At 40.7% G+C, this 19,062-nt stretch overlaps 1 protein-coding gene across 1 annotated transcript in view; it reads left to right on the top strand.

Moving 5' to 3' along the window:
• Positions 1 to 2,460: 2,460 nt before the first annotated feature.
• Positions 2,461 to 19,062, top strand: part of cfdp1 (craniofacial development protein 1) — a 24,071-nt gene continuing 7,469 nt past the window's right edge. Inside the window, exons 1-5 of the mRNA XM_028585444.1 lie at positions 2,461 to 2,826; positions 4,926 to 5,052; positions 11,654 to 11,888; positions 12,278 to 12,387; positions 18,082 to 18,216. Coding sequence (XP_028441245.1) covers positions 2,757 to 2,826; positions 4,926 to 5,052; positions 11,654 to 11,888; positions 12,278 to 12,387; positions 18,082 to 18,216 — 677 coding nt within the window. The 5' untranslated portion in view covers positions 2,461 to 2,756. The remainder of the gene's footprint in view (positions 2,827 to 4,925; positions 5,053 to 11,653; positions 11,889 to 12,277; positions 12,388 to 18,081; positions 18,217 to 19,062) is intronic.

Raw genomic sequence — 19,062 nt, 5'->3', positions numbered from 1 at the left:
AGGTTATGATATCATGGGATGAATGAGGAGTTGATGAGCCCTTAGGGACCAATATATGTAGAGTAGCTGTTTAGCTGTAGCTTACTGATTTTGGACTTTACACATGTATGTACAGAGATAAGAGGGAACCAGCCCAAGGAGAGATTTATATATACAGTAAAAGCCTATCTGAGGAGACAGAAGGTCCACCTGTCAGAAGAAGGTCCACCTGTCTCCTCAGATCCTGGTGAACTTCTACCGCTGCACCATCAAGAGCATCCTCACCAACTGTGTCACAGTTTGGTATGGCAACTGCTCTGCCCCTGACCGGAAAGCACTGCAGAGGGTGGTGAAAACTGCCCAATGCATCACCCGTTCCTCACTCCCCTCCATCGAGGCCATCCAGGGCAAGTGATGCTTGCGTAAGGCGCACAGCATCATCAAAGACTGTTCTCACCCCAACCACAGCCTGTTCACCCCACTCCCCTCCGGGAGGCGTTTCAGGTCTCTCCGCACCCGTACCAGCAGGTTCAGGGGAAGCTTCTTTCCTGGGGCTGTCACCCTACTGAACTCTTGCTCTCCATCCCGGTGACAATTAACCTACTAATTCTTATTACTATTATAATGTCACTGTTACTACATTGCACATATCTGTACATGTTGTTCATACACTGTTCATATTACATAGCCATATTTATTCTGCTCTTATACATCTGTGGACGGACAGAGATGACCATTCAGCAGCAGAATACTGAGTACAGTGTGTGGTCATTTTTAAGTTTTCTGATGTCATAGGTCAAACTTTTGATGAAATAATCAGGAAAATAATCTGCAGATAAATTGATCATGAAAATAATCACTATTGCTGTGCAAGATAATACCCATTAAAGCAGATATGGATGTGTGTGTTTCCACCAAGATCTCAGAGCTAATGTAACCAAACAGCATCCTCTGCTGGTCCTAAACCATCTCTACACTCTGTCCCAACTGTGTCTCTCTCAGCCTCTACATCTAAATGGACTGTATTACTATTGTATTTTCACCATCCACACACATCCATAGGCGTAATTTTTTTTTTTAAAAGTCCAATATTTACAAAAATTATGAAAGACAACCCACTCCCCAAAGAGGTAAAAAAATAACCGTTCAGGGCCTCAAAACATGTACGGAAAACAAGAATTGTGTCTACTTTGCTATATTGCGGGGTTAAAGAACACAACAGGAAGTAAAAAATCAAATAAAAAATAGATTAAGGGCAAAACCATAATTTTTCAATTTTGAGTTTTGGGGCTATTTTACTTCCACAGCATGTCTTCTTTCAGACTATTGGGAAAAAACATCCAAAATACACATTTAGATGTTTATTTTACCACACTGTATCTATTTGCACCTGCAAATTTCTTCTAAATTCACCTAAAGTTAACATTAGATAATGCCTAAACATTAAAATTTCTGAAAACTTGTAATACAAGAATATATGTCTTAATGTAAGTAATTAACTGGGGATGTTTAATGGTGATATCTGTTTAAAATGTTTTACCCTATTCACGTGTAACGTCTTGCATTTTATAATCCATATCTTTAAAGGCAGTTTTCTTAAAATGAGTTATTCTCAGACTCTGAGCCAGAAATCTTCACTTCAGCAGCGCTTCCATACACCAAACTTTCCTCTTTCTCTCCTATCTATATTCTGAAGGTTTTTACAGAGGACTTTGTTCAGATATCATTCATAACCTAATTTATGTAACAATTTATACCTAAAAACGTGGCAAAAATGGATTTTTTTTAAGGCTGTTGACACCATATTCTGATTTATGCAGTGATAAAAGGAGATATCCAAAATCCCCTCTGTAAAAACCATTGACTCTAATATGTCAACAAAATAAAAGAAGAATTTTGAACTTGAGCTTTTTACAATGTTCAGATTTCTCTTCTGCAAATGTATACAAATTAGCACATTTCCATATTTAAACATTACATTCGGGAAAACTTGTAATACAAAAGATATGTATCTGAATGTAAGTAATCAACTGGGAAAGTTTCATGCTGATATCTATTAGTTCATTATTTTTTCCTATTCAGAATAAAATACTTTGAAATTTGTAAAAACCATGAAAGCCATCAAATTTATTTTGTTATAACGTATAAGAAGTCATCACCCAGGATGTGCCTTGCTAAATATTGTTTCATAGTATGTATTGTTTGATAGTATGCCTGATCAAATTTCCCCTATAATTCTGTCTAGCCTATTTGAAGAAGAAAAAATGTTTTTTATATCATCATATGTTATATGTGATGATTCATTGTCCCATTCTTGTTTTGTAATATGAATGTTCTTGACTATAATAATAACAAAAAAGGTTATACACATTAAATACCCTAACCTACCCTCCAGTCATGTAGATGGCGCTAATGCATCTTAACATTGATGGTCACAACACCAAAGAAGATTGGCCCAAAAGGCGAAATGTAGTTTGAGCATTTGAGCTTCCCGTCGCCGCCACAGGACGTCCTCATTGCAACAAACGCTACACTAGTACCCCGTTTTATACATTTCGCACACTGGATTAGATTGTATTTATTACAAAATTAAAAGAGCAACGTTTAAGCTATATTATTGTTAGTAAGGAGGCGTTGACAGTTGGGGTAACGTTTGTAATGTTATGAGAGCAGTAATTAAGCTAACGTTTGTAAGAAACACACAGGCGGCGGCGCCAAGAAGCGTTAGCCCTTTTTTTTCATTTACCTCTCTAATGGTCTGAAGGTTTTCCTCCAAAATGATGAACTATTCCGACTACGACTCTGACGGATACTCGTCTAATGAAGATGCAGACTACGTCCCGTCAGGTGAGGAGGGCGTTTAAAAGCAGCGCTAAAGTAACGACTGTACAAAGGAAACCTCGCATGGAGAGTAATGTTAGGCTAACGTTACTTCTCGTGGGTGTACGTTAAGTGCTCATGTGTTGTAGCTTAGTTAAAGCATTTGTCACAATAATACACTCTAGCGTTAGAGACTGTAGAAGTGTGTAAAGAGAACATATTGGTAAACAAATGTATCGCGAACGTTCCACAGCTCGATGAACACAAAACAATAACTCTTCTGCTAAGCTGATATACGTGTCGTTTGTTATATAGGCGTTTATTACCGTGATTAGAGTCACTCCCACGTTGTTTAACGTTTATTACAAGCTGTTCTTGATTCAGCTCACTCAGCTATCAGTTGTGGACAATTGTATGTTACGTCAATTAGGCACCAAATAAAACAGCTTCATGAGTGAAGGCAGATCACTATTTGTGATAAATTAGATGTAAACAGTGGAAATGCTGGATTGGTAGTTGCTCGGTGGCCACTTTATAGCTAGGCTACATCTGTACAATCAACAACAATTGCATTTCATTTCATTCATGTAATGTTATTTGTATGACGATTTAATGATGTTAAAGGGGGTGTTTTACTGGTTGGGGTTAGGCTTCCTATTCACAGAAATTATGGGGGTTGAATGTAAACGCCTCCTGTACTAGGGCTGTAAATCACATTTATCATGATACAATATTATATTGGTTCTTCGATACTTACTGATATCTTACATTTTGTCACAATACGACTTGGATCCGATTCAGGAACCTGCGATCAATATGAGACAGAGTTACATTTATATAAACTCAAAACAGTAACTAAAATATGATTTGTCAGTTTTATAACCGAGCCCTTCCGGTAATTTTAAATTACTTTTTTTTTCTCCTTTTTAATAAAAAGAATAAATATGAAGTCAGAATCTAAACTAATGGGTCATCTTACAGACGATATGAATCAATATTTTCACTTTGCATCGATAATGTTGGATCCTGGATCTTTGAATCGATAAATGGAGCCAGATCCATGTATCCTTACACACCTCTCCAATACATCACATCACTAACTATGACCTGAATTCTAAAATATATATTAACCTTGTATTAACTCTGGTGCATCCATTTAGAAAAGTTGCTCTGATACCCTAAGAGGACAAAACTGTCCACGTCAAAAACACAGTGACTATATTTACATGCACACCCATATTCCACAATTATTCCAGAATATGACAATATTCAGAATTTGATTCAGGTCATGTAAACGGCATTGGATATTCCGAATAAGGCCTTTTTTCTGAATTTAGCTTTGGGATTAAGACATGTGTGATATGTTGGTATTATTCTGGTTTTTCCTGCAGTTTGTGACAGCATCTTGCCTGTTTATGGCTTAAGTCCCAGATATACTAGCTTTTTAAAAATGCATATGCGTAGACAAGCGGCGGCGGCAGCGTGAAAGGCATTGTTTACATACTTGCCTGTGTACCTGGGGGCAGATCACAGCCTTGTCATCCCGGCCGACACCGGAAGATATTCCTGGGCTGAGTGTGGAACAGCTGCTGACCTGCCTGTCAGATGACATACTGCCCCCACGTTCATGTGCTGAATTGCATCTTGCGGACACGTAGCGTTAATTTCGGACGACGTGCACAACCTAGGCACCAAAGGTACGCAGGATACGTGTGGCAGCCATCTTACGTACGCACACCCATAGTTAAAAGCAAGTATATCTGGGCCTTCACGGTCAGCTCTGTGCGTTGCTATGGTTACTGTACACAAACCAAGCAGCCAACAGTTTGCAGGGCTGCGGTAGAGATGCATGGCCAAAAGAAAAGAAGGAGAAAGGCAGCATCAACATCGCACCAACCTTTTTCAATACAGTGTTTGAAGGAAGGAAATCGAGAGGCTGTGTTCACAAGGTCTCACAGCTACATGTAAACGGGAATATTAGAGGCATATTCACTTTCATTAACCTTGTTAACCTTGTTAACAGCTTAGTCGGAATATCGTCTTTTTCGCAATTAGGGCGAACCGTTTCGTATTATGTGCATGTCCACGTAGTCATTGCCACGGCATGCTGTTGTCCTTCTCTTCAGATGATAACCTCAGCGAGGATGACATCAATGAGTGTGAAAAGGAAGAGCCTCTCCACGAGGGCGACGATGTGCCGCACCCTGACAACGGCAGCAAGAAGAAGAGGAAGAAAAAGGACATTGGTGTGAGGTGAGATTCTTGAAAGAATATCATTTGAATTGAAATATTATTACACCTATGTTAGGGCTGTTGAAATGAATCATTGCATCGCGATGCTGAGCTGGAACCCGCATCGATGCACTGACAGACCATAATCAATTATTAGACTCCGCTACATTCAGAAAGGGTCTTTTTTTAAGAACAGATACAATAAAAAGGGCACAACACTAGGCTCGTTGGAGATGAACTGCGCCTCGCCTGTAAAGTAGACGAGAGCAGGCGGCAGCAGCCGGGGACGGTGACAAAAGTCCGCTCTCAAGTCGGACAGTTTTCCAGCTGATTCCAGCAGCCTTCAGGCTGAACAGGAAGTGACATAAACACTGTGGTCCGATTCTGATTTAATAAAATGTTATCAGACCCATATATCAGCTCCTACACAGTCTCCAGTAGATTTTATTATGACAGAGTAGCTGTCAGAATGCTCTACATGTGACCGCTTGAATTTGTTGATAAAAACCATGTGTAGTAATATATAATACTAATGAGGAGGTGAAGCATCATGATGCATCGCAATATCAATTTGAATTGCTAACAGGATAATCGTAATTGAATTGACCGTTCGCAAAACCCCGCCCTCGAACGGTCCTCGTCCAATCCTAGTTCAGCAACTGTAACTAAGGAGAAGGACCCCCGTCAAACATTGTGATTTCAGCAAGATGGTGAAACGATGCGCCTATGGCACCTGCAAGTCTGACACCAGGTACCCCAAAAGTTTAGAGGGAGGGGACGTTTTTTTTCACCTTTCCAAAGCCCAAGACCCAAGCGGAAAGATGCTTACTTTGGAAAGCCCTGATAATCTTCCACTATGTAACGTTTTGCTTCAGCTGTACTAGACAACCTGTAGGGGTACCGAAGCTCCGCTCCGACTGCACACGCACTCCCGCGGCCAGGGGATACAAATCCTGGCGGGGATAAGTACCTCGGCACGACACTGGCTTATGGAGCGACCTTTTCGGCCGCCTCATCCAGTGGGTCCCTCGCGGGCGCCTCCCGGCTTATGGAGCGTCCTTTTCGGCTGCCTCCCGGCCGCCTCATCCAGCGGGTCCCCAGTGGGCCGCCTCCCGGCGTCCTTTCCCCAAGAAAATAACATTACATTTACACGTAAAAAACGAGAATAAAGTCTCCATGAACACGTATCAATAGATTAAGAATAACGTGGACATTTACACGAACTGCCGTGAGACCGGCTGTTAGCCTGTCAAGCACATGTTGCTATCAACACAGATAATTTAGCAAGAGGTTGAGTTCATTGAACACATCCCTCCACTGCATATTGCAGCCCTTTCTGTCGTGCCCTGGAGGATATGTCTGCTGCATTACTCCAAAACCAATCACTTATACCAACAGGTATGGAGCTCAACCAAGCCATGGCTATGTATCTGGTTCTCAATTGTTTGACGGGCGTAGTAACAATAACTAGGGGGCGTGGCTTTAGCGAACGGTGAATTGAATCGTGAGACCGGTGAAGATACATACCCCCACTATATATAATACTGTATATCTTTGGAGCTATCTGCAAGCTCCTGAAACAAGGCTACAATAGGGTTGGGTATTGTTTTTTTTTTTTTTTCCAATACAGGTGCTAAAGCAGGGCTCTAGAGTGCGACTAATTTGGTTGCAAAGGCGACCAAAATGTGTAAGGGTGCGACTAAGATTTTTCCTAGGTCGCACCGGTGCACCAAACGTCCTCGCACCCGCTGCCTCTCCACGAACGAAGCGATGTAATTTATATCGATATGGTTTAATGTTGCGTTACATGACTCATTCCTTCTGTAAAGCCGTGCCTGTGTTTGGATCTCTCCTCCACGCCTTTGTTGTACAGAAGTCAGTACAGAGGTCAAACGTTTCCTGTAGTTTTTCACCAGGTTTGCACACACTGCAGGAGGGATTTTGGCCCACTCCTCCACACAGATCTTCTCTAGATCAGTCAGGTTTTTTGGCTGTCGCTGAGAAACACGGAGTTTGAGCTCCCTCCAAAGATTCTCTATTGGGTTTAGGTCTGGAGACTGGCTAGGCCATGCCAGAACCTTGATGTGCTTCTTACAGAGCCACTCCTTGGTTATCCTGGCTGTGTGCTTTGGGTCATTGTCATGTTGGAAGACCCAGCCTCGACCCATCTTCAATGCTCTAACTGAGGGAAGGAGGTTGTTCCCCAAAATCTCGCAATACATGGCCCCGGTCATCCTCTCCTTAATACAGTGCAGTCGCCCTGCCCCATGTGCAGAAAAACACCCCCAAAGCATGATGCTACCACCCCCATTCACAGTAGGGATGGTGTTCTTGGGATGGCACTCATCATTCTTCTTCCTCCAAACACGTTTAGTGGAATTATGACCAAAAAGTTCTATTTTGGTCTCATCTGAGCACATGACTTTCTCCCATGACTCCTCTGGATCATCCAAATGGTCATTGGCAAACTTAAGACGGGCCTTGACATGTGCTGGTTTAAGCAGGGGAACCTTCCGTGCCATGCATGATTTCAAACCATGACGTCTTAGTGTATTACCAACAGTAACCTTGGAAACGGTGGTCCCAGCTCTTTTCAGGTCATTGACCAGCTCCTCCTGTGTAGTTCTGGGCTGATTTCTCACCTTTCTTAGGATCATTGAGACCCCACGAGGTGAGATCTTGCATGGAGCCCCAGTCCGAGGGAGATTGACAGTCATGTTTAGCTTCTTCCATTTTCTAATGATTGCTTCAACTGTGGACCTTTTTTCACCAAGCTGCTTGGCAATTTCCCCGTAGCCCTTTCCAGCCTTGTGGAGGTGTACAATTTTGTCTCTAGTGTCTTTGGACAGCTCTTTGGTCTTGGCCATGTTAGTAGCTGGATTCTTACTGATTTTATGGGGTGGACAGGTGTCTTTATGCAGCTAACGACCTCAAACAGGTGCTTCTAATTTAGGATAATAAATGGAGTGGAGGTGGACATTTTAAAGGCAGACTAACAGGTCTTTGAGGGTCAGAATTCTAGCTGATAGACAGGTGTTCAAATACTTATTTGCAGCTGTATCATACAAATAAATAGTTAAAAAATCATATATTGTGATTTCTGGATTTTTTTTTTAGATTATGTCTCTCACAGTGGACATGCACCTACGATGACAATTTCAGACCTCTCCATGATTTCTAAGTGGGAGAACTTGCAAAATAGCAGGGTGTTCAAATACTTATTTTCTTCACTGTGTGTGTGTGTGTATATATATATATATATATATATATATATATATATATATATATATATATATATATATATATATATATCCTAGGCTATTTAACTTAAAACTGAACATTTAGCCCACTTTGTAAAAAAATACAGAGCTATATATCGTGTATCTCCATTCAGCATTAACGGCGACGTGAGGGAAAATGTGGGTGCACCTAAATTTTGTGCTGGTGCACCTAAATAAAAAAGTTAGGCGCCCCAGTGCAACCAAGGCAAAAAGTTAGTCTGAAGCCCTGTAAAGCGATACTTAAAACGGTGCCGGTGCCTAAACCAATACTTTTTTTAAAAACTTTTTTTTTAAGAAATAAAAAGAGCACAAAACGACAGTAAACTGCCTGTAAACGACAAAAACAACCACCAGATGGGAAAAGGGTATTTTACAATGACTTTGAATGCACCACCAATAGCTTAGGCTACCAGTTTCAAGTGAACACACTCAGTGTAGTTTTTCGGGCAGATGCACACTGTTACTTCCCGTGGTTTGAATCCTCTACAGTGAAATTCATTCACACTTTACACCATTTAGCTGTCAGCATTTAAACCATGTTTAATCCACCTACTAGCTAACGGTAGGCTAACGTTACCTGCTGCCAAGTGTAGTGTTAACTAGCATCACATGTAGCGATGTTTTTGTTGCCACTAACATCCGTTTCGGAGCATTGGAGAGCAGACATTTAAGTGGCACCGAAATGAGGCACCGAAATCCATGTTGCTACTCGGTCCGGTAGATACCGGTTGTTAAGGCACCAGTGCTGTATTAGCACCGGGTTTTGGTACCCAACTCTTCAAAATAATGGCATACTCAAATTGCCATGAACACAGCTCTGTAATCACTATGGTCAGGACTACAACTACGAATCAGGTAACGCGCAGGGCAAGGTTGTGAAACCCTGATGTAGAGCCATTAAACATCAAGCCTCTCCTCTGGAACACTGTGTAATCACATACATAACGTGGGCATGCATAGTGTTTGCATTGCAGTCCTAATATCCCATTGATGATTGAATGATTGGAAGGGCTGGACTTGATGCACACATTTTGATAAATGGCCAGTAAAATCGATTCAGCTTAGTATCGCAATATTTTCCCTGGCAATACTGTTATCAATACACAGACGCCAAGTATCGATCTATTATTATATATGTGTTGGTCAGTTTGACAATCTCATTTTGCAGCAATAACATTGAAGTGAGATGAACAAACATAGAAATGTATCTTTTTAGATGAAACAGATGTTGACAGAAAGTTTCCTTTTGGGGGACATCATTTGAAATTGTGAAAAATATGAAGTTGGCAAAAACAAAACATATTAAGCATATTGCAATATGTTTAACATCGCAATAATATCGCATCGTAACATAAGTATGGTGATGATATCGTATCGTGAAGCCTCTGGTGATTCCCACCCCTAGTCAGCAGGCATGTTCAGTGCCTTTTCTTAAATTCTTGACCAAAGATGTCCAACAATTGTATCCAGTATAATGGCTGCGACAATATGCAGTTGTCCTGATTCGATCCTTTCACACTATATAGGTGCCGATTATATTTGTATTGCGATTTTCATTTATTTGGATTTTCTTTTCCTTCTCTAACAAAAACCAAAGTTGAATAAAACACTCCTAGAGACAATATATCATGGGACATTTCTAAAAACTGATAGTTTTCTAAGAAGAATGACATCACATGTCAGTCAGTCAGTCTGACATTATTATTATTATTATTATTATTTATTTCTGCTTTTTCTGCTTTCCCTCTGTTTTTGATGGAAGCTTATATGATGTAGATGCTGTCAGCGGTAACGTATACACAGAAAATATTTTGATCAGTTATTGGTAAAAAATAAATAAGTAAAAAATATTGATTCTAGAAATAAGAATCAATTTTAAAATCGATACAATTGAAAAGAAATCCCCCCCCACACACACACACACACACACACACCCTTTAAATTCAATATGTTTCAGTGCATTTAGTCCAGTGTGTTTTTATTTTTATTCACAGACACATTGAATAAATCTACAGGGTTTGTACGGATACTTGAAATCCTTGAAAATGCTTGAATTCTGATTTTGTTTTCAAGGTTTGAAAAGTGCTTGAATTTTGGATAAAATGCTTGAAATTGTAACTGTATTTCTTTCACAACAAATACCTATCTGACTGAATAGTTAGTTTATTAAATTGAGAAATAAAATGTTGGAGAGCCTAACATTAAACCTGCTCGCTTGTGCATTTGTGACTGCGATCTGCCGCCACGCCAAGACCCGCCATAGGAAGCAGCTCGAGTGGTTGAGGTTAGGATAGCCGATTGGTCAGGGGATAGGACCTGTACAAATGGGGTTATGTTACCTTGCGTAAGCATCATGGACAACTAGCCAATGAATGCTATTGAAGGGCGGGTCTTGCCGTGGCCATAGTGGGATTCGTAATATCGGCAGGCTGTCGTTTCAATGAACGTTGGCTGGACAATGAAAAATACAAATTATGGATTAAACGGGGACAAACCCTACAAACCAAAACAAAGTCTGCAAGAAAGACGTGCATCTTTTCACAGTGGGCGAGTCTGCGCTCTCGAGTCACATGAAGTAAGTTTCAAGTAAGCCAACTGAAGTAGCCTGCTGTACACGTTAGCGCCAGTTAGCCCCTATTTGTTTACGCTAGTAACTTCTAGCTAGGAATTCGCAGGCTAAGTGACTGAGAGTACTTGGAGTGATATTTAATGTTAGTATTGCATGTCCGTCATGGCACGTTCATTTGTGGAATATGCAGTGAACATAGCCAAAGTTACATCACAATAACTGTAACGTTACTACCCGTAAATTAAAAACTGCAAATGTTAGCCCGGTGCATCGTTGATTGCTGAACAGAAATCATGTCATACAAGTAGCCTACTGTAAGGTTGAGGATGGCCTTATGCAATATTTACACTGCTCTGTTCCAGTAGATGAATGTATGTCTTGGCAATGAAATACATTTTTAGATAGCAAGCAAAGTCTACTTAGACAGTGATACATTTTGAAAAATAAAACTTGTGTTTTGCTTAAATATCTGATCCTTCTGCTATTACGAAACACAATTTTGGCTGCTTATAGCATTATGTCTTTTAATGTGACAAAAACACTAAATAATTTTGACTATGTATTGGTATATATTTTATGGTGGTGTAAGTTGCTGGAAAAAGCTTTAAAATGGACCTTGAAAGTGCTTGAAAAGTGCTTGAATTTGATCTTGGAAAAGGTGTACGAACCCTGAATCTAATCTTAATACCTTAATTACCTTAATTTTAAATAAAAGAAGATGATGTGAATGACAACGGCCTTTATTCTCTGGTATCTTTGAAACAATCCTCAGAAAGAGGAAGAAAGGTGTTCTGAAAGTAGACGGGGAAGAGAAGGACGGCGGTGGAGCGGACGAGGCACAGCCACCGCCGCAGGACGAGGTGCAACCGAAACTCCCTGGGGGGCGGCAGGAGGACGATGAAAGCCAGAAGAAGAAATCCGATGACCTCTGGGCGAGTTTCCTGTCTGACGTTGGATCCAGACCCAAAGACCCCCCACCTGCCTCGCAGACCAGCACCACACCCAAGGTAATATGTTCCAAAGGAAGATGGTGCTGTGTTCTAAATCGGGGTGTCAAACATACGGCCCTAGGTCCCCAGAACCGGGCTCAATCCAACCCGTGTGAAATTTGCAGTGAAGTAATTCCAATTTTTCAATATTCCCATTTGTCCACTGGGCGGCGTCTTAATAGAGCTCAACAGTGAAAGTAGGGCTGGGCAATCTATGGATATTATATCGCACATCGATATATAAGGCTAGATATCAGCTTGTATTTTGGATATCGTAACATCATAATATGACACGCTACTGCAAACAAAACAATATTTAAAGCATTACATTTCAAAGCCACGGTATTTTCTGTGTGTCTGTCATCCTTGTCTCTCCCTCAGACTGATTCTTTTGTTTTTATCCTCAGGATGATTCCTCAGTATTGAAGGTTGCTCCTTTGAGTTCAGAAACAAAAGCATCAGAACCTGCTAAAGTCACCATCACACAAGTGTTTGACTTCGCTGGAGAAGAAGTTAGGTATGCCTCTGGACCATCACACACATTTGCTGACAGTTTGACTGTTGACTTTTTTTATTTTTTTATTTATTTATTTATTTATTTTTTTGGAAGACAGGCAACACAAGGGCCACTAAGATGTACCAAATCATTTACTTTGGTAAAAACAAAATCCAAGCTTTCAAGCTCACAGTTAAGGTGAAACCTATCTGAAATATAATGTAACAGAAACATTAGGTAGAGTTTTACAGCGAATACGAGTTCCTGACATTCTATAATCTATCTCTATGCATTCAGTGTAATCATCATATCCCAAAGTGTATAAACCATTTTCACATTGAGCAGTAGGTGGTGCCACATTGACACACACACACACACACACACATACACATACACATACACACACACACACACATACACACACATATATTAATGTTATAAAAACACAATCATCAACAGTAGGGCTGAATGAACAGTTATCTTCATGGTGGATTATTTTCTGGATGAATGGATTACGTTTGGTCTCTAAAATGTCAGAAAAAGATGAAAAATGTGGATCAGAGTTTCCCAAAGATGACGTCCTTAAATGTCTTGTTTTGTCCACAACTCAAAGATCTTCAGTTCCCTGTCACAGAGGAGAGAAACTAGAATATAATTACATTTAACAAGCTGACCTCACAGATGTTTTACTTTTTGACTCAAACCAATAATCGATTATCAAAATGCGATTTATTTAATAGTTGACAATTAATCGATGCATCTTTGCAGCTCTAATCTAGACTGGGTAACCCCAGCCCGATCTGCCGGCGATTTGATTTTGCCCTGCAGCACAGGCTGGAAACCTCTATGTTTATCTGTCCTGTTTCCGTTACAAATCTGCAGGGACTAATCGCAAACTGGCTTATCCACCTGGCGCGCTATTGGTGGGTTTAACACGATGATGATAGAGAAGCGACGGCAAGCAGCTTTTTGTTTAAATATGGCGGCCACCCAAGCGCAGCAACTCGTTGATGCCGCTGTTTTAAAGGTCCCATGGCATGAGAATTTCACTTTATGAGGTTTTTTAACATTATTATGAGTTCCCCCAGTCTGCTTATGGTCCCCCAGTTGCTAGAAATGGTGATAGGTGTAAATCGAGGCCTGGGTATCCTGCTCTGCCTTTGAGAAAATGAAATTTCAGATGGGCCAATTAGGAATCTTCTCCTTATGAGGTCATAAGGAGCAAGGTTACCTCCCCTTTCTCTGCTTTGCCCACCCAGATAATTTGGCCCACCCATGAGAGAGAGAGAGACATCATGGCTTTCAAACAAGCAAAGTGGCAGTTGGTCAAGACCACACCCCCACCCTACACCTTGCCCCTCCCCCCCCCTCTCCTCCTCAATAGCTACAGACACAGAAATGGCACATCCTAAGGAAAGATCATTGTGGGACTGGCTCTAGTGGCTGTAATTCTGCACCAAGGCTGAATTTCGGGAAAGAGACTTCAGATACAGTATTAGAGGACCACTAAGGTCTATATAAAAGAGACTTCAGATACAGTATTAGGGGACTACTAAGGTCTATATAAAAGAGACTTCAGATACAGTATTAGGGGACCACTAAGGTCTATATAAAAGAGACTTCAGATACAGTATTAGGGGACCACTAAGGTCTATATAAAAGAGACTTCAGATACAGTATTAGGGGACCACTAAGGTCTATATAAAAGAGACTTCAGATACAGTATTAGGGGACCACTAAGGTCTATATAAAAGATACTTCTATTACAGTATTAGGGGACCACTAAGGTCTATATAAAAGAGACTTCAGATACAGTATTAGGGGACCACTAAGGTCTATATAAAAGAGACTTCTATTACAGTATTAGGGGACCACTAAGGTCTATATAAAAGAGACTTCAGATACAGTATTAAGGGACCACTAAGGCCTATATAAAAGAGACTTCAGATACAGTATTAGGTAGGTGTGTGTGTGTGTGTGTGTGTGTGTGTGTGTGTGTGTGTGTGTGTGTGTGTGTGTGTGTGTGTGTGTGTGTGTGTGTGTGTGTGTGTATAAAGTAGGTCCCCTGGAACGTTGGTCTGATTGGTTGAAGGACTATCCAATTGCGTACAGAGTCATTTGAACTATGGGTCGATCCCACCTCTTGTGCAGTAGAAAATACAGAGCAGACTCGCCAGACTAATGTTCAATCTTAAAAAGATTGAGCTTGGTCTGGTGATAGCCTGTCTGCTCATAGGCTGTCATGAACATTTTCAGATTTACAATCAGCCTCAGCAGCATGTTTAAATCAGAATCAGACAGCATTTATTGCCAGTAAGTCGCACTTACGTGGAATTTACCCTTGGTATTCAGTGCATACATTAAAAAACAAACATATTGAACATTAATAACAATTAATAAATACTGAAACAGAAACAAATGTTTACAAAATAGCTGTTTAACAGAGAGCAGGCCAATAGGTTGAGTGCAGAATGTAAAAAGTATATAGTTTGTGCAATGGGCAGATGTATAGTCCAGGATAAAGCTTAGTAAATCAGACCTTTACAAGTGACCCGGCAATGTAGGCGAGGCAGCTTTGTTTGAATAGCACATTTCAGCAACAGGGCAATTCAAAGTGCTTTACATAAAACAATATAGAGCAGTTAAAAGCAATATAAAAACATAATATAAGATTTGATGACGCTAGTATGGGACAATGTATAAGCTGTTGCTGTATACACGTAATCCACCCACAGTCCTTGCCGTTCCCAGAAAGATTACTTTTTAATTCTCATATGCTTACATAGATTGTCATACAGTTCCAATTTTCAACAATGTAACTTCAGTAACTTTAGAAGTTAAAAATATAAAAACAGATGAAATACGAGAATAAAAGTTACAGTGCAGTATAAGAAATGAACAATTATTTAAAGAAAGGCAGCATCAAAAAGAAAGGTCTTCAGCCTTGATTTAAATGAACTGAGAGTTGCGGCTGACCTGCAGTTTTCTGGGAGTTTGTTCCAGATATGTGGCGCATAAAAACGGAATGCTGCTTCCCCCTGTTTAGTTCTGACTCTGGGGCGGTAATAACTTGAATTACATGCCATGTGTCGAACAGAACCCGAAGAGTTATCGCACACAAACGGCCGAGTGTTGCCCATAAAAACTGTCTAATTATTCCTGTGTAGGATGAGCGTACTGTACATCACACAGACAGCCACGCCCCTGCAGCCTGAGAGGATGCTAGTTATGTGGAGTAAGTAATGTCCCATCCTAAAAGTGTATGTTTTGAGTGGTCTTTATTCAGAAGGCAGATATGATCCTGGCTATAATTCATCCGATTGGTTATGCATGCAGCTGTGCGCTCTGTAATTACAGAAAGCATAAGATTAGTAGAACGAGGATGGTTGTAGCCTAAATGCTGCCGCTGGCTCTAATGTGTGATTGGAGCATTATAGACAGTTTTTGACTCAACATTGATTTTTCAATGATGTTAGCAATTGGTTCCAAACAGTAGAGAGCATCCAGGCGAGGCAGCTGTTGCCCTCACTCACGTCTTTTCAGTTTTTTGCCCTTGGGACTATCTTTCTCCTGCCTGGGATGAGACTCGCCCTCACTGTGTGCTCTGTGTAATTATGGCTGCATGTAGTTAGCATACATAACAGGGAAAGGCTTTCAGTGCCGCCATGATGGATGCAAGTGGTTGTGGAGTCTGTGCAGCGCTGATGTTTTCCAGAGGATGAGGCGGTTGTTCCTGTTATAACCTCCATATCTAACCCCATAGTGAGACACGGACGTGTGTGTGTGTGTGCGTGTGTCTGTGTGTCTGTGTGTGTGTCCTTTTATATAGTATAGTGTGTGTTTAGTATAGCTGTATTTATTTATTTATTTTACTTTTTGAACCCAAAGATTCAGATGCAGCAGGGGCTCAGCAGTTGTGTAGATTAGATGTGTGTTGATAGATCTTGTGGATAAAAAGGAAGCTCTTTCTGTATATTTGTATTCTATTATGTGTTAAGAAAAGTGCACATTAACCAACATTTGAATTAGGGCTGCAAGATTTGGAGAAAATCTGTGTTACGTTGTTAAAAACCGTGATAACGATATTTCATGCGATAAATAAAGAGATATTAAAGTGTTCTCAGTTCTGCGGCTTTCAGTATGCTGCTAACATGCACCAAACTGCTTGTTGGATTTCAAACATGGAAGGAAATCATTTCCAAAATTCTTTTATTGAACACTGAATTGAATATAGGCACCACTAAAAAAGTGCAGTTTTCAACTGATATTTCTTTTAACTAACACAAAAAAAGTCTTGTGCGATATGTCGCAGCCTTTCACAATGTGTTTATTGCCCCAGTTGATATTGCGATGACAATTAAAAAAAAAAACGATATATTGTGCAGCCCATATATATAATATATATGTATACTAGTTTACTTGGTATAATAAAATGCTGTATCAGTTCCTTCCAGGCCTATTCAAACAGTTTTATGCATCCTAAGCAAATTTCCTCTCAATGCTCATAATGGGGATGATAAAGGTTAAATGAACCCTTGAGGGAAATCAGCCAAAGAATCTGAAAATATCCGGTGGGCTTCCACTGATAGAGAACGATAGGGATATGCATCTGCATTTAATTTGCCTCCGATTTATGTGCGTATGTATGTAATTTGGAGCATAATAGGATACTAAACGATGCTGCAGGTGTCTCAGCAGCCACAGCAGTGAGAAGGAAGCACAGGAGAAGTTCAGGTAGGATGAAGGTTAAATAAGAATAAAACATAAAAACAAGAATCATAATAAGGGTAAGATAAATGCTGAGCTGCTGGCCCTGGGTGTCTGCACCACATCACTGAAATGACTGAGCATAAAAATGCATAAAATCATTGTACAGTGAATATGCAAATGAATATATAAGTACAGTCTGTCAACAATGAGTGCAATGTACAACTAACTTTGTTTTATTGGTGATCAAAGTGCGGTACAAGTGTGAGCAGTTAACACACATATTAAGCAAACAACACCGTAACTCACTGAAACCAGAGACATGATGGTGTAAATAAAGCAGACATATCAGTTAGATGGATACAATGCAAATTCTGTGTGTATGTTTACTGGACAGCATGTGTCTTGAATGTTTGATGTGTCAGTGTGCCATGTTAGTGGTTAATGGTAGGGCTGCACAATTAATTGCAAATTTATCAATATCACAACATGGACTTATGCAATATTTGTTAAATGCAAAAAGAATGTGTCAAACCATTCTGAACTTAGTATTGTGATGCTGCAGAGATATCCCGGCTTACGAATCCTATCCTACAGACTAAATCCTCGCAAAATTCGCACTATAATCCTTTTAATTTAAATATTTTTCAATGAAAATAAGAATAATGATACAAAAAAAGATCTTTCCACCCAATATCGTGAGTCATCTCGCATTTGCAATATCGGTCAAAATAATCACAATTAGAGCAGCCCTAGCAAATGGGTGTCGGATGTCAAATGTCTAATGATAATAACACAACCAAACAGTCCTGGCGACTGTCTAAAGAGGAGATAGCTGGACCGAGTCCCCTTCTGACCCATTCTCGTTTACTAAGAGGTTTCCAGTGTTTCCAGTGATGTGAAAGGCTAGCATCAGCGCCGTCTAGTATACTAGGTGTTTGAAAGCGTACGCTGTAGCGGTGTTTCCATACAGAGTTTAGAACGTTGTGTGTCTGTCTCCTCTGTCAGGGTGGAAAAAGTGGTGTCAGCAGACTCCAGAGAAGCTAAGAGTTATCTGAAGAGTCAGAACACCAAACAGGATGGAAGTGGAGACGAGACCGAGGAGGCCTCATCACCCCGACAACCACCTCCTCCTGGCCCCAGGTACGCACACACCTCTGCACAGAACATTCACACACACTCCCACATGTACAAGTTAGGATTTGAATTATGTTTTGGCCAACAGGTGTTGTAAATGCTGCCACAAAGCAGCTCCAGGGTGCGTGCGTGCGTGCATTCTTTACCTAGCTGTTTTAATATATTTTGTTGCCATGGCATTTGCAATCATTTGGAGATGTGAACATCTTCCCTCCAAAACTCCAGACAGGAAACAGGAAATCATCTCCCAACAGACAGGAAATACAGTGTGTCCACAAGCTATTTCCTATTTATCTCGTGTGTGTGTGTGTGTGTGTGTGCACATGAGACAGGAAAGAACCATCAGCACCACTCCCTCATTAACCTTGTACACACAGAACAGTGTTTGTTATGGTATGATAAAAGTAGGTCTAATGTAGGTCGAATGTTGTGTGTGTGTGTGTGTGTGTGTGTGTGTGTGTGTGTGTGTGTGTGTGTGTGTGTGTGTGTGTGTGTGTGTGTGTGTGTGTGTGTGTGTGTGTGTGTGTGTGTGTGTGTGTGTGTGTGCGCGCGCGCGTGCGTGCGCGACAGGAAAGAGCCATCAGCACCACTCCCTGATTACCTCATTAACCATGTACACACAGAACAGGGTCTACTACAGTCAGATGGAGAACCAAGAGTTTTGACTGATACTGTGGATCCAGTTTGGAATTTAGGCCTTTGGTTGAGCTTCACGGCGTGAGCGAACCAATCATCAACACACTGCAATTTAAATGCATCACTATGAGCCTCTCATGGCTGTGTGTGTAATTGTGGAATACTGAAATGACCGGTGTCTAAATGGTCCACAGTAATTAACAGCGTCGGTATCCA

The sequence above is a fragment of the Perca flavescens genome, chromosome 8 (genome assembly GCF_004354835.1).
Source record: "Perca flavescens isolate YP-PL-M2 chromosome 8, PFLA_1.0, whole genome shotgun sequence".
Lineage (NCBI taxonomy): Eukaryota > Metazoa > Chordata > Actinopteri > Perciformes > Percidae > Perca > Perca flavescens.
The sequence above is the reverse complement of the archived record's forward strand: the minus strand, read 5'-3'. Positions and strand labels throughout refer to the sequence as shown.